Source organism: Chrysochloris asiatica, unplaced genomic scaffold, assembly GCF_000296735.1.
Source record: "Chrysochloris asiatica unplaced genomic scaffold, ChrAsi1.0 scaffold00415, whole genome shotgun sequence".
Taxonomy (NCBI): Eukaryota; Metazoa; Chordata; class Mammalia; order Afrosoricida; family Chrysochloridae; genus Chrysochloris; species Chrysochloris asiatica.
This window is the reverse complement of record NW_006408933.1, coordinates 870,465-885,299: the sequence shown is the minus strand read 5'-3', so window position 1 is coordinate 885,299 and position 14,835 is coordinate 870,465. Positions and strand designations below refer to the sequence as shown.

Genomic DNA, 14,835 nt, shown 5'->3' with positions numbered 1-14,835 from the left:
GAGAGAGAGAGAGAGAGAGAAAGAGAGAAGCAAGGAAGCAAGGTTTGCTGTAGTTTGGAAAAGTGGGGCAATTCTGTGATTGGATGTTTTGTGGGGGCCTATGTTTAATCTGTGTCTTATCATGGTCTCAGTGACCGCATTAGATACAGATGTTCTTTGAGATGCTTTGTGCCCACCAGGAGAACAATATGGTTTCACCATGAGTGTCACTGAGGTCTAGCATCAGTGTCAGCTTGGCTATAGACACATCAAGGCAGCTGTTCTTCTGAGGGTTGGGAACTGAGTGGATAGGCCTGGAACACTCGGTCTGTGTATGAAATATTCAGACAGTTGTCAGAACTGAAGTTAGTCTACTGTGTCTAAAGGGGCTTGTTTTTTTGAAACCCACAAGTCAGCATATGACTGAAGGACCCTAGAGATGGTGTTTATACCTGACAACCACATACCTTATGAGGGCTCATCAAGCACTGTTTTTCTGTTGAGTGGAGGAACCCTAACTACACACAGTCATCATCAGTTCATTCATTCAGTAGCCCTTCTCAGAACCTAGTTCTGCACCAGATCCCATGGGGGGTGGGGATGAACAGAAAAAGGCTGTTGTTTTTGGATGCTGCTGTTGACAGACCAACATAAGATGTACAGGGTCTTATTGATAGAAATTGCCAACACTTACTAGCTATGTGGTGCTGGGGGAGAATGCTTAGTCTCTCCGAGCATTGCTTATCTTATCTGTGAAATATTACTACTTAAATTCAGAGGGTGAAACAAGATAATTTGTATAAGCACTTCACTTCTGGCACATCAGTTCTCAGTAAATGGTAACTACATAATTTATTGTATAGATCAAGTGCTGAGCTAATTTCAGGATATGAGTGGGGTTGCAGACTAGGTAAGAGTTCATGGGCGTGGACCTGAAACTGGACCTGGGGAGGAGTCCAGAAAGTACTTCGGAGTTCACATGAAGCTAGTCCCTTAAGGATGGAAATGGTTGGGCTTTTAGAGATGGAGGTGAAGTATGTGATAGCACCATGTAGGTCTGCACAGGAGAATGGACAGAATGACCCAGCAGAGTCAAGTGAGGAGTGACTGCAGGCCTGGGGAGAGGAGGCTGGAATGGCAGGGCAGGGCTGGGTGTGACCACCAGGGGAAGGAATTTAAGGGCTATTTGAGAAGTGGGGATCAGGGAGTCCCTGGCAATTTTTAGGAGGGGAACATGTGGTAAGGTGCATTTTGGAATGTAGTTAGAAACTACCAGCTGTTCCGCAGGAAAACGATGACACTTTCTACTCCTGTAAAGATTTACAGCCTTGGAAACCCTGTGCAGGTTTGCTATGTGTCAGAACCAACTCCACAGCGCACAATCACCACCAAACACCCTGGTCAGAGGGTGAAGGGATTTTGGGGAAAAGTGAATATTTGCAAGCAGACCAACTAGGAGACATTGAGATAGATAGATGATAGGTGATGAATAGATTAAGTAGGTAGGTAGGTAGATGATAGATGATAAAGAGAGATAGATGGATGAATAATAGATGGATGATGTTGTTGGTACTGTCAAGTTGGTTCTGGTTCATAGTGATCCTGTGTAGAGTTTCCAAGAAGCAGCTGGTAGGTTTGATCCACTGACCTTGGTTAACAGTCCAGTGCTTATCCTGAAGCATCACACCAGGACTCCAATAGATGGATAGATACGATAAAGATAGGCATATAGAGATATAGCTACATATAGGTGTGGTGCTGTAGGATCAGCACTAGACTGCCAACCGAAAGATTGGGAGTTTGAACCCACCAGTTGCTTCTTGGGAATCCTATATAGGGTCACTATGAGTCTGAACTGACTCCAAGGCACTTAACAACATAGATATATAGATAGACAGACAGATAGATAGATAGTTAGATATGATAGAGATAGGTAGGTAGTGAGGGAGGGAGGGAGGGAGATAGGCAGGTGGGGTGTGGAGGTAAGTAGGCAGGTAGATAGGTAGGTAGATAGGTGAATGAGAAGCAGTCTGACCCTGACGGAAGACCAGAAGGAACTTCCTTGCTTTACGTGATCTGGATGTTCAGCACTGAGTCACTGCTGAATGAAGAATTCTGAGTTTTGTTTTCAATGACAAGCGACTCATGGACATTGTGCCTTTGGTTTTTATGTATTTCCATCTTTTCCATCAAGGCTTGGGATGCAGGGGGTGGTCTTGCTGCACGGTAGCAGACAGAGCATTGGCTCCATGTCCCATGCTTCAGTTTCCTCTGTGTTCTAGGAGGAAGTAGGAAGCTCACTGTTACTGCATATCTCATGTTTGGTTGCAGATCCAAGACATTGTCCGGAGCAGGCAGCTGCTGACCATCTTCCGGGAGGGCAAAGACGGGCAACAGGATGTGGACGTGGCCATTCTGCAGGCGCTACTGAAGGGTGAGGGCAGGGAAGTGGTGGGGAAGGGACTCAAGGAAAGGGGTTGGGTCCTACTGGAGGGTGGGGGCAACTGGGGAAGAATGGTAGGTAAGAGGGGGCTCATGCCTAGTTTAGAGGTGTTGCAATTTGGGGAGACAAAAGCATAGCTCTTTGGGTTTTTTTTTGTGTGTGCAAATTCCTGGTCAGTAGATGGCTGGTACTAGACACACCAGGGCCTGTCTCCTCTCCTATTGGGCAGCCAGGAATCTCCTGTGCACATGCTGCTTCTTCAGCGCATCTCTTTGACTCAAATAATGTGTTGTTGTTATCTACCATCGAGTGGGGCCCCCAACTCAGGACAACTCCATGCACAATGGTACACCATTACCATGATCAGTTGCAGTTTGGACCACTGGGATCTATAGAGTTTCCATTGGTTGATTTTTTGGAAGTAGATTGCCAGACTTTTCTTCCTAGTCCATCTTGGTCTAGAAGCTCTACTGGGAAACCTGTTCAACATCATTGCTGTTGTTAGGTGCCATCAAGTAGATGCCAACTCATAGCAACCCTATGCAGTGTCAGTCCATTCCTCTTTTCTCGCTGATCCTCCACTTTACCAAATCCTTCTCCAGGGACTGGTCCCTCCTGATAATATGTCTTAAGTATGAGAGATGAAGTCTTGAAATCCTGGCTTCTAAGGAGCATTCTGGTTGTACTACTGGCTGTACAACACAGATTGGCTTGTTCAGCATCATAACAACACACAAGCCTCCACTGATAAACAAGAGGTGGATGTGATGAGGTGCACTGGGTGGGAATCAAACCCAACCTCCTGTGTGGAAGATGAGAACTCTACCATTAATTAAAGTACCAATGCCCTGCTGCCTTCATATTTTCTTACAGATATCTTTGAATAACAACATTTTAAATTTTAACTAAGTTTAATTCATCATTTTTTTTCTTCTATGGCTTATATATTTTTTGTTTTATCTAAGCAAACCTTGCCCACTCCAAAGTTGCAAATATTTTCTTCTAGGTCTTACTGTAGTGGCTTTATTGACATAACGTTTACATTTAGATGTATGAGAGGGCTTCAGAAAGTTTGTGGGAAAAGGGAATTAAAAGATAATGGAATTTTTCCATGAACTTTTTTTTGAAGCCTGCTTGTAGTATCCCCTTAGATTAATTTTCGTATGGTGTGAGGTTGTGGTTGTTAAGTGCCAATGAGTTGGTTCCAACCCATAGCGACCCTGTGTAGGGTTTCTGAGGAGCCAGCTGGTGAGCTTGAACCGCTGACCTTGTGGTCAAAGCCACTTTACAGTCCAGCACATTAACCCGCAATGCCACACCAGCACTCCTGGTGTGAGGCAAGGGTCAAAATTCTTTTGCTTTGTTTTTTTCCAACCCTAAATAATAACCCATGTTTTAGAGCATTAAACTGGAGAGAGGAAGCAAAAACTATGTGGGAAAAATACTTGGGTTGAGTCTCTCGGGGAGGTGGTGCTTCTGATTGAGGTTTCATTGCACCTGAGAGCAGAAAGAAAGCACAATGGCTGATGTCATTCTCATTTTGAATGTCAATTAATGTCTGCCAGGACTTCCAGAGACCTTGTGAACTGCAGACTCACTAGTGGTGGGCAGTAGGGAGGCAGGTACTAAGTAGGGAAGCAGGGGTGAACTGAAGGAATGGTTGAAATGCAAAGATTCTCTAATTTTGTTTTCACACCGACGTGAAAAGCCCCTTTTAAAATGTGGAATGTGGGGAGGATTTTGCAACTGAAGATTGCTATTATGCCCCTAGAATTATTGGGAAATGCAGGTTGATGGCAACTCCCTACTCTTTTGAGTCTGTAAAGCAGCAGGTGCTGAAGGAAATAACTTAGAGACCCGGGTGGAAGTCCCCCTGATGTCCAGTTTTGCCTGCAGCCTCTCGGAACCACGACCACTTTTGCCACCAGAACTGGGACTACCAGCTGAAGTTGGCAGTCGCGTGGAACCGCGTGGACATTGCGCGGAGCGAGATATTTGCTGATGAGTGGCAGTGGAAGGTAAGGTTCTTGGGGCTACCTGAGAAGGCACTGCAGGACAGATGGCCTTGCCTTAGGACCAAGGGTAGACCCTAGAGGGCTCCTGTGTGAAGGTCCTAGCCCTCCCTTCCCAAAGTACTGGGTGACATGGGTAGGTTTCATTCTTGTAAAATCAAGATGACAGTAGCCTCCGTCTTGTGGGTCTTTGAGAGTCATAAAAGGTGATGACTAAGTCCCTCCATGGTGTCCTCTCTCAGCCTTCAGATCTGCACCCCATGATGTCTGCTGCTCTTATCTCCAACAAGCCTGACTTTGTGAAGCTCTTCCTGGAGAACGGGGTGCAGCTGAAGGAGTTTGTTACCTGGGACACCTTGCTTTATCTGTACAAGAACCTGGCGCCCTCCTGCTTGTTCCACTGCAAGCTCCAGAAGGTGCTGGCTGAGGAACCTGAGCGCCTGGCCTGTGCCCCCGCCTTGCCCTGCCTGCAGATGCACCACGTGGCTCAGGTGCTGCGGGAGCTGCTAGGAGACTTCACACAGCTACTCTACCCCCGACCCCGACACCTGCGGTCACTCACCAAGATCAACGTAGGTGCTAGTGACAGGCTCTGTGTCATCCCTGCCGAGCTGCATAAGGCAGGGGTGGAGCTTTTAGAAATGATTTATTCATCCATTCATCCACCCACCCATGCAGTCATCCATTTACCCATCCATTTATTTATTTGACTTTATCTTTTGAAACAGTGGAGTTTTTTTTTTCGTTGTTGTTGTAAGTTGCTATTGTGTTGGTCCCTAACTTATAGCAACACCAAGCACAATAGAATGAAACAGTGCCTGGTCCATCCCGAGGATTGGTTGCAGATGGACCATTTTGATCCATAGGACTTTTACTGGCTGATTTTTGGTAGTAGATAGCCAGGCCTTTCTTCCTAGTCCATCATAGTCTGGAAGCTCCGGTAAAACCTGCTTAGCATCATAGCAGCACACTTGTCTCTACTGACCAGCAGGTGGTGGCTGTGCTTGAGGTAATTGGCTGGTAATTGAACCCTGGTTTCTCACATATTGTTGTTAGTGCTGTTGAGTCAGTTCCAACTCATAGTGACCCTGTACAGGGTTTCTGAGGAGCAGCTGGTGGGTTTGAACCACTGACCTTGCGATTTGTAGTCCAGTGCTGATCCACAGGGTCACACCAGAAGTTTCCCACATGAAAGAGGAGGATCCCACCACTGAACCACCACAGCCCCATAGTCAGTTTAGATTTACAGGAAAACTGTGCACAAAGTAAAGAGAGTTCCCATGTACCTCTCTCCTTTCCCTGCAGATAGTTCCCCTTGTCATTAATCCCCTGCATGTGTGCTTATCACAACGATTGAGCCAATACTGATACTTTGTTACAACTAAAGTCCACAGTTCACATGAAGGCTCACTGTTTGTGTTGTCCAGTCCTAACATTTGACAAATGCTAATGTTATGTGCCCACCATTCCAGTAACATTCAGTACCGTTTCACTGCCCTAAAATTGCCCTGTGCTTCACCAAGCTTTTATTTTTCTTTTAGAATTAGCCTTGGTTTTCATTAGAAAATAAATATGCTCCCTTTTCTAAACAAGTTCAAATAGTACAAAACTTTTGCAGGGAAAATGGTCTTTTCACCCTGTACCCATCTCCTAGTCCTGCTCATTAGATGCCATTGTAGTGCCAGGTCAAGGATACCCCATGGTACCTGTGAGGTACACAGCTCATGCTCTGTGTAACAGGGGAGAGTGGATACTGTTACATATGATGCTGGCTTTTGCACCTGCATTTATATTGAAGAAGTACCCATCTTTTTCTAATTTATCAGATTTTTGTTTATTTTATTGACATTGTTTTTCTTTAATCAGCTTATTGAGATGTAATTTGCACCCCATACACTTGACCTATTTAACATGTAAAATTCAGTGGCTTTAGTATTTTTTGTATATTTGCAGGTTTGTGCAGCCATCTTCACAGTCTATTTTGGAACATTTTCATCACCTCAAAAGAGAAATCCTTGGGAAATGTAAACTGGTGCCAATGCTGTGGAAAACAGTTTGTCGGTTCCTTAGAAAGTTAAATATAGGATTACCAAAGAATCCAGTAATTCTGTTTCTAGGTATAGCCCCCAAAGAACTGAAAGCAAGGATTTAAACAGATCCTTATATACCAATGTTTATTGCTGCACTATTCCTAATAGCCAAAAAGGTGGAAATAATCCAAGTCTCCATCAATGGATGAATGGATCAACATGTGTACATGCAAACAATGGACTATTATTCAATCGTAAAACAAATGATGTTCTGATGCTACAACATGGATGAATCTTGAAAACATTATGCTGAGTGAAATAAGTCAGACACAAAAGGACAAACACTGTATGATCCTACTTAGATGAATTGTCTAGAATAGTTAAATGTGTAGAAACACGTTTATTAAGGTTGCCAGCATCTGGGGGCGGGGGCAGGAAGAATAGAGAGTTACTTTTTAAGTAGCCCTGGTGGTGCTGTGGAATTAATGTTGCATTACTAACCACAAGGTCAGAAGTTCAAACCCTCTAGTTGCTTCATGGGAGAAAGAGGCAGCTATCTGCTCCTGTAAAGATTTGCAGCCTCGGAAACCCTCTATAGGATTGCTATGAGTCCTGATGTGGAACTGTAGGATAAAGCACTAGACTGAAAGGTCAGTTTGAACCACAAGGTCGGCAGTTCAAACTTACCAGATGCTCCTTAGAAATCTAACACAGGACCGCTATGAGTTGGAACTGACTCGACAGCACTTAACAACGAGTCAGAATTGACTTGATGATAGTGTGTTTGTTTAATTTTTAAAGGAGTACAGAGTTTAGGGATGAAAAATTTTTGGAAATGGATAATGGTGATTGGCAGCACCGTCAAGGTGAATGTGATTAATACCATTGACTTGCACAGTTAAAAATGGTTAAAATGTCAAATTCTATGCTGCATATATATATATATAACTACAATAAAACTTAAAAAAAAAAAAAAAAAAAAAGACTGGCCTGAAAGGGTGTATATTGAATGATTAGCTCAACTCCAGAGAAACTGCTGGAGCAGACCCCAGATCCCCCATATCCTTGCTCTTCTCCAATTAATCCCATTAAAAAGAGAGAAAGCTGTACCCTCTAGCTATTCTTCCTCTCAGCCTTAAACAGCCACGAATCTGCTTTCTGTCTCTATCGATTTCCCTGTTCTGGGAATTTCATATAATCAGATTTTACAAAATAAAATGTCAGGGCTGAGTTTTGTCAGATGACTTTTGAGAAGATGAAACTGCTTTTCTTCTTTGAACTATGAATTTAATAGTGACCACAACAAGATCAGATCAGATCAGATAAGAATCCTGGTATGATGCTGTAGGATAAGCACTGGACTACAAGGTCACTGTGAACCACAAGGTTGGTGGTTCAAAACTTACCAGCCACTCTTTGGAAACTCTATACAAGGTTGCTATGAGTGGGAACCGACTTGATAGTACTTAACAAGAAGAAGAAGATCAGATTTTTTTTTCCTGATAGAGTATTACTGACCTCAGCCAGGTTTTTAAACAAGTCCTATGGCAAGCTATCCATTGACTAGTTTGGTACCTGATCCCTGAGGAAGATGTGGTTGAGGTTCAGTTTTATATATCCATAGTTTTACTCTTCCTGATTCCTGTTTGCCTACTGTCCTAGCTGGAATGTACCGAAGCTCAAATCAGAAGCTCACGCGCACACTTAACCTTATCTGGATAATTTAAGGTCACATACTTGGTGTGGTGCTATAGAATCAGCACTGGACTGACTGCTAACTGCAAGGCCAGTGGCTCAAACCCACCAGCTACTCCTCGGAAACCCTACACAGGGTTGCTATGAGTCAGAACTGACTTGACGACACTTAACAACAACTTTTAAAGAAGATAAGCCTTTAAGACATTTCTAAAATCACTTTAAGAAAGTTTGAGTGTGTGTGATGTGGGAAATATGTTCACTATCTATTGGGATCATTTCCAGACTGAGTACATGTTTGTTTATTCACTTGATTATCCAGAAAGTCTGGGTTGTGGTACAAATGGTGAACGTGCTAGGCCACTAACCAAGACACCTTGAAAGGAAGGCTTGCCAATCTACTTCCCCAAATCCATTCATTGAAACCCCTATGGAGGGACCCCATGGGATCACCATAAGTCCAGTTGAATCTACAGCAAGAAAAATATTTTAATTGGTACACACGATTATCTTGGGGTGCTTCTAACAATGCAGTCCCTAAGGCTAGACCTAGGGGGCATGGATTCTAGAAAGGTGTAGGTTAGGTTTACAGTTTGCATTTCTAACAACCCCCGGGGTTCTGGTGGGGGTGTTCCTGGTAGGGTTTTGATGTCTGCTGTCCTCCAGGCTCAGGGAGTGAGTCTCCGGTCCCTCTACAAGCGATCTCCAGGGCACGTCACATTCACCATAGATCCTGTCCGTGATTTGCTCATCTGGGCCATCATCCAGAACCGCCAGGAACTGGCAGAAATCATCTGGGCTCAGGTAATAAGAACCTGCTTTGCTGCAGACTTGGCTCTGGGCAGACTGGTGTTGGAAGGTGTGGTGGAGACCAGATGCTGGATAGCAGGCAGGAGTGGCTCATGGCCCTGGGGAGTGCAATGGATATCCTTAAACCCTAGGAAGGCCTCACCATGCCAAGGAACGTAAGTCTAGGTGACTGGTGGTGATTATGTGCCAGGGAGTCGGTTCCGACTCATATTGACCCTGTATAGTTGTAGGAAAATAATAAAACAAAAGAGAAAGTCTATCTCACAATTCTGCACTTGAGTCTGGGCATGGTTTATCTGGCAGACAGGAAGGCTTCAGGTATATGTTCCCACCAACCACACCATTCTAGTGAGTCTGAGAGTGCTGTGACCCACTATTCAGCAGGATAACAAACCCACCACCAGAGAGGCTGCACCTCTTCTTGACCACTGAGGATTCTGACAGAGACCACCTTCTGTGTCTGCTGGAATGTTCTTTGTCCTGAGTCCCCAGGTGTGCCCTCTGCCAGCCCCTTATGCAGCTTCCTCATTCATAGGTAGGAGAGATTTAAAAAGGAGCTGTTTGAGAAGAAAGGGAAGTCAGCCTCATTGGTCAAATATTCTGTACCTGTGGATTTGTGTACTTGCTAAAAGTTATTTGTGATAAAAAAAAATCAGTATTCACAGTACTTTTGCATTCTTGTGTAGACATTCACAGAGTGGTAAAAATTTGAGTTGTCTGATGCTAATGTGCCAGAACAATGTGACAGTACCTTTTTGTTTCAGTTTTCACACTCTAAACAAGGGGCTTTTTCACTGTCTGTTTAGTGCCATGCTTTCTGTGCATTTTATTGGTGATTTTGATGTTTAAAATGGCCCGATAAGCTGTCAAGTGATCCAAAGTGCAAGAAGGCTGTGATGGGTATTACGGAAAGAAATGTATGTGTTAGGGGAACTTTGTTCATGTACAAGTTATGACTCTTGGGTTCAATGTCATTGAATCAACAATGTATGTTAGACAAGGCGTCTTTAGATAGGAACACACATTAAAAAAGCTTCCCTATCATTTGGTTCATGAAAATGTGACCAGCACTTCATAGGACCTCCACCCTGTATTTATCCTGCAGCAGTGTGGCGCTGGACTGCAAGGTCAATTTGAATCAAAAGGTTGGCAGTTCATATTCACCAGCCACTTCTTAGAAATCCTACACAGGGTCATTATGATTTGGAACTGACTTGATGGCACTGAACAACAACAATGATTTATATTCACTAATGCAGTGATTGTAAAAGGAGCTCTGGTAGCGTAGTGGTTATGAATCGGGCTGCAAACCTTAAGGTCAGCAGTTCGAAACTACCAGCCACTCCGCGGGAGAAAGATTTACAGCCTCGGAAACCCTGTACAGGGTCGCTATGGGTCGGAACCGACTCGACGGCACTTAACAACAACAGCAAATGCAGTGATTGTAGTGACTTTATAGAACACAGCTACCTTAGGTAATGACAATCCACTGTACGTGTACAAGTTACTCTCCCTGTGGTTTTCCTTTAGTTGAAACTGATTCTTAGAAAGAAAAAGTAAGGTTGTTTCCTCCAAACGAGGGCTCCTGCTGGTTTTCTGTGTCTGTGTTTCCAAGTCACTTTCAAGGGATGGGCCCACTCTCCAGAGTCACTTGCAGGGAAGTGGAGTTAGTAGGGTCCCCCTTTTCTGAGGGTCTGTGATATCTGGGACTGTCCCAGGTTTACAGGGTGGGTCACTGGCAGAGCTGACTCTGACTCCACCCAAGGTTTGCTCCCTTGTACTCGCTGTGCTGCCAAGCGTGTGTTCCCAGGCTCTGACAGTCCTGCCCTCAGAATCTGGCCAGTGAGGCTCCTACCCAGCTCATACATCTAGGGGTCCATACTCTCAGGAAACTTCCTGGTGATGTTTGCAGTCCCTTTGGTGCCCAGGACTGATTGGGACCATCAATGTCACTGAGGCAGGCATCCTGAGGCCAGTCTGGGACTTGCGGTGGCCCAGTCCCTATTTTTACCCTTTGGGGTACTCTCTGACTCATGCTTGAGGTAGGCAAGACACAATGGAGTAATGGAAATTGTGCCTGCAGGGCCGTATTAAATCTTGTTCCAGGCAGGCAGCTTGCAAAGTGGACCATCCCGCTGAGCAACCTAGAAGGCAGGATAACCAGAAAGATGTGACATGCTGCTTTGCAGTGACCCAAATTGTTTATATAGCAAGGCTATAAAGAGTACTCACCTATCAGCTGGTACTGCCAGGGTCTTTGCTTCTGTTCCCCCTGGTAGTGTGCTGGGGTGCCCATGCTGGGTGGAGTCTGGTATGTATTCACTGTGGTCCCTGGTCCTCAGAGCCAGGATTGCATCACGGCAGCCTTGGGCTGCAGCAAGATCCTTAAGGAGCTGTCCAAGGAGGAGGAGGACACAGACTGCTCGGAGGAGATGCTATCGCTGGCCGAGGAGTATGAGATCAGAGCCATCGGTGAGTCCCACGGGCCAGCCTGGATCTTGATGGCATCTGGTCCCCCTCTCTGATGTGAGCCCCACATGGACCCAGGTCACGGTGCCATCCCTGCCCAACTGCCCTCTGGATCCTCCTCCTTGCGACTGGGTGCCTTAAACCCACTGTTGTTCTCTCTGGTAACCTTGCCCACTTATTCCTCTCCTGAGATGCCATCTGGAGGGGTTGCACCCTAACACTGTTCCAGGGCTTTGGGGTGGCCACCTGTGTTCTGATGTGTATCTCCCTGCTTCACCCAGGTGTCTTCACTGAGTGCTACCGGAAGGATGAGGAACGGGCTCAGAAGTTGCTCATCCGGGTGTCCGAGGCCTGGGGGAAGACCACCTGCCTGCAACTAGCTCTGGAAGCCAAGGACATGAAGTTCATGTCTCATGGAGGTGTCCAGGTGGCCAAGAGGGCCCATTCCCAAGACATGCTCCTGGGTTCTTCTGGGAGACCCAGCCCCTTAGCCGCAGACAACATACGTCTCAAATCTGTGACTATCTGATACTGTGGCAGGAGACTCACTAAGCAAAAAACAGTTGGTTAGTTGGACATGAAGGCTGATGTTCGCACCCAGATCACCAGGCAATTCTCCCTGGGGGGAGGTCTCAGGGAGCCAAGTGTCTGTCCCCTGCCTGCATTTAATGTGCATCCAGCCTCACTCTACAGAGAGGAGAGGGGTGGAGAATGTTTCTGGAGCAGCTGGATGCAGGGAACTTCTGGAGGAAACCACACTAGTATTGTCTGAGCAATAGTGGCAGAGCCTGGCATGTATCAAGTGCCTCTTCAGATGAGGTGTTTGCTGAGAGCATGGCTTCATGTCATCCCCTGTCTCCATTGAGAACCACCATGGGTACTGGTGAGCATCCCTGTCACTGCCCTGCAGATATTAATGAGGCCAGCTCTGAAAGCTCACTGCTTCAAACCACGAGTCCCTGAGAAACAGCATCCTTCAGGTGGAGATGGAGGAAAGATGGAATCTGGGGTCCAACCTTGGACACAGGGCCTAGCTGAGCCTCTCCCACTCACTGCGGGAGGTCTACCCAGCTTTGCCACCTTAAGACCATCCTTTAGTTCATAGGTGCTGATTTATAGACACCTGGCCTGTCTGCCTGCCTCGTGGTGTGGGGCTCAGGGAACACTGGGATTGTGTGTATGATGCAAGGTTAATATCACATGCACAGAGCAGACACATTTCTCTATCATGAAACCCATAAGCCAAGCCAGGCCTTGCTTTTGCCTGGCCACTACTCCTGGGAGGGCAGGGAGTGTGGGTGTGAGTGTGTTGGTTGGGGTGTCCCTGGCATGTGAGCGCTCTCCTGATGGTGCCCCTCTGTCTGTCTGTAGGGCTTCCTGACCAAGGTGTGGTGGGGTCAGCTCAGTGTGGACAACGGGCTGTGGCGGGTGATGCTGTGCATGCTGGCCTTCCCTCTGCTCTTCACTGGCCTCGTCTCCTTCAGGTGCTTGCTGGGCCGCAGGGCTGTGGGGAACTGGGGTGGCTGGGGTCCGGGAGCCTTGAGACTGTCCTCCAAACACCCTTGCTGGGAACAAGTAGCACGTGTCTACATGGTTGTGAGGAAATCCTGTAGCAGTGGAGATGCATGGGGTCAGGTTTCCGGAGGCAAGGAGCTCACGTGCTCACTGTGCACGGACCACCCAGCACTCACTGTGTACCCACTGTGCACCGGACACGCACAGTGCACAAGCATCCACTGTGCACTTAAAACCCACCAGCATCAAGCATCCACAATGCCCCAAGCACCCACCACACACCAAGCACCCATGATGACCCAAGCACCCACAGTGCATCAACCACCCACAGTGCCCTAAGAACTCAGCATGCCCCAAGTGCCCATGATGCACCAAGCACCATGTTTGTTATTTTGTGGGTGGAAGGACCTGGTCCCTAGTCTTTGAAGGTCAGTGTCATTATTCCATCCCTTGCTAACACCAAGGTGAGGAGGGCTGCTAGATGTAATGTGCTGGCCTTGACATGGCTCTGTGCCTACCATCAGCCTGCACAGAGCCAATAGCCCACTAGCACAGGGGCAGGTGGGAAACAGAGTCTCAGGGACCATAGGGAAGCCAGTCCACATTGCCCCTTGTGATCACTTTCCTGTCCCAGCCCCCACTTTGGGGGACATTTCCCTCTGACTACTCGACCCACCATGTACTTCCCTTGGAGCTGGTCTGGACCCCACAGGCGGAACTTGCATTCCTCTTGACAGATTACCCTATCGACAGATGTTGTTGTTGTTATGTGCCATGGAGTCGATTCTGACTCATAGTGACCCTGTACAGGGTTTCTGAGGCTATAAATCTTTACGGGAGCAGAAAGCCTCATCTTTCTCCCACTGAATAGCTGGTAGTTTCGAACTGCTGACCTTGTGGTTCACAGCCTGATTTGTAGCGTAGTGGTTATGAATCGGGCTGCAAACCGCAAGATCAGCAGTTCGAAACTACCAGCTGCTCTGCAGAAGAAAGATGAGGCAATCTGCTCCCGTAAAGATTTACAGCCTCGGAAACCCTGTTCAGGGTCGCTATGGGTCGAAACCGACTCGACGGCACTTAACAACAACAACAACAACGCTATTGACAGATAGAGGGCAAGTAATAGGGACTTGGTGCTGTGGCTGCTGTCCCCCTGCAGGTACCAGGAACATAGTGTTCAGAACTGGTATCCCCTTTGGGGGATGGAGCTTGGTGTCAGGGTCAGTGTACCCAGCTGGTAATAGGAGCGTGTTCTGGGCTGTGGACCTGGGCAGGGTTCTCACATGGCCCTATGCCTGTTGAGGTGGAGAAGCCCACAGCATAGGGACTGTGGAGACATTTGGTATCAGCTTCCACAGCTGGCAGGGACAGATGGCACCCCGCTAGCTGGGCCTGTCTCTGTCCTAGCTCCCGTGGGATTTCAGGAGGAGATTTCAGTTCCCACCAGTGTTCAGACTGGAACTGAAGTGTGGGTCAGACCAGTGAGCACTGTGGTAGAAAGCTGGCCATGACTGAGCCCTGTAGGCTATGACTCCTCCTCCCGTAGCAGGCAGTGGTCAACAGTGATGGGAGACTCAGTGTCTCAGTGTTCTCCTTAGGCTCAGGCTCATCAGCTGACCAGGCCGAGCGCTATCTCTTACATAGCACCCAGGGGCTCCATCTGAGTCCAGTGATCCTGGATTCCAGCCAAGCAACTAATGGTAGTCTCACCCCCATAGCCTCTTCTTGAAAGTGCCTGCCACCGTGGTGTGATGAGGGGCCAGGTGCCCATTAAACAGGCAGGGCATCTGCAATGAGATGGGCATGGGGTTCCTCACAGACGTAGGCAGTAGGTTGAGGCTCCAAAGACAGCTTACTCTGCCCACCATTCTGGAGAATGGCC

General features: G+C 47.0%; 1 protein-coding gene across 1 annotated transcript in view; it reads left to right on the top strand.

The window, feature by feature from the left end:
* The window catches only part of TRPM2 (transient receptor potential cation channel, subfamily M, member 2), a 91,446-nt gene that overhangs the window by 45,948 nt on the left and 30,663 nt on the right, over positions 1 to 14,835 (top strand). The window contains exons 9-15 of the mRNA XM_006876781.1: positions 2,311 to 2,413; positions 4,319 to 4,440; positions 4,677 to 5,006; positions 8,826 to 8,963; positions 11,312 to 11,441; positions 11,720 to 11,865; positions 12,810 to 12,922. Coding sequence (XP_006876843.1) covers positions 2,311 to 2,413; positions 4,319 to 4,440; positions 4,677 to 5,006; positions 8,826 to 8,963; positions 11,312 to 11,441; positions 11,720 to 11,865; positions 12,810 to 12,922 — 1,082 coding nt within the window. The remainder of the gene's footprint in view (positions 1 to 2,310; positions 2,414 to 4,318; positions 4,441 to 4,676; positions 5,007 to 8,825; positions 8,964 to 11,311; positions 11,442 to 11,719; positions 11,866 to 12,809; positions 12,923 to 14,835) is intronic.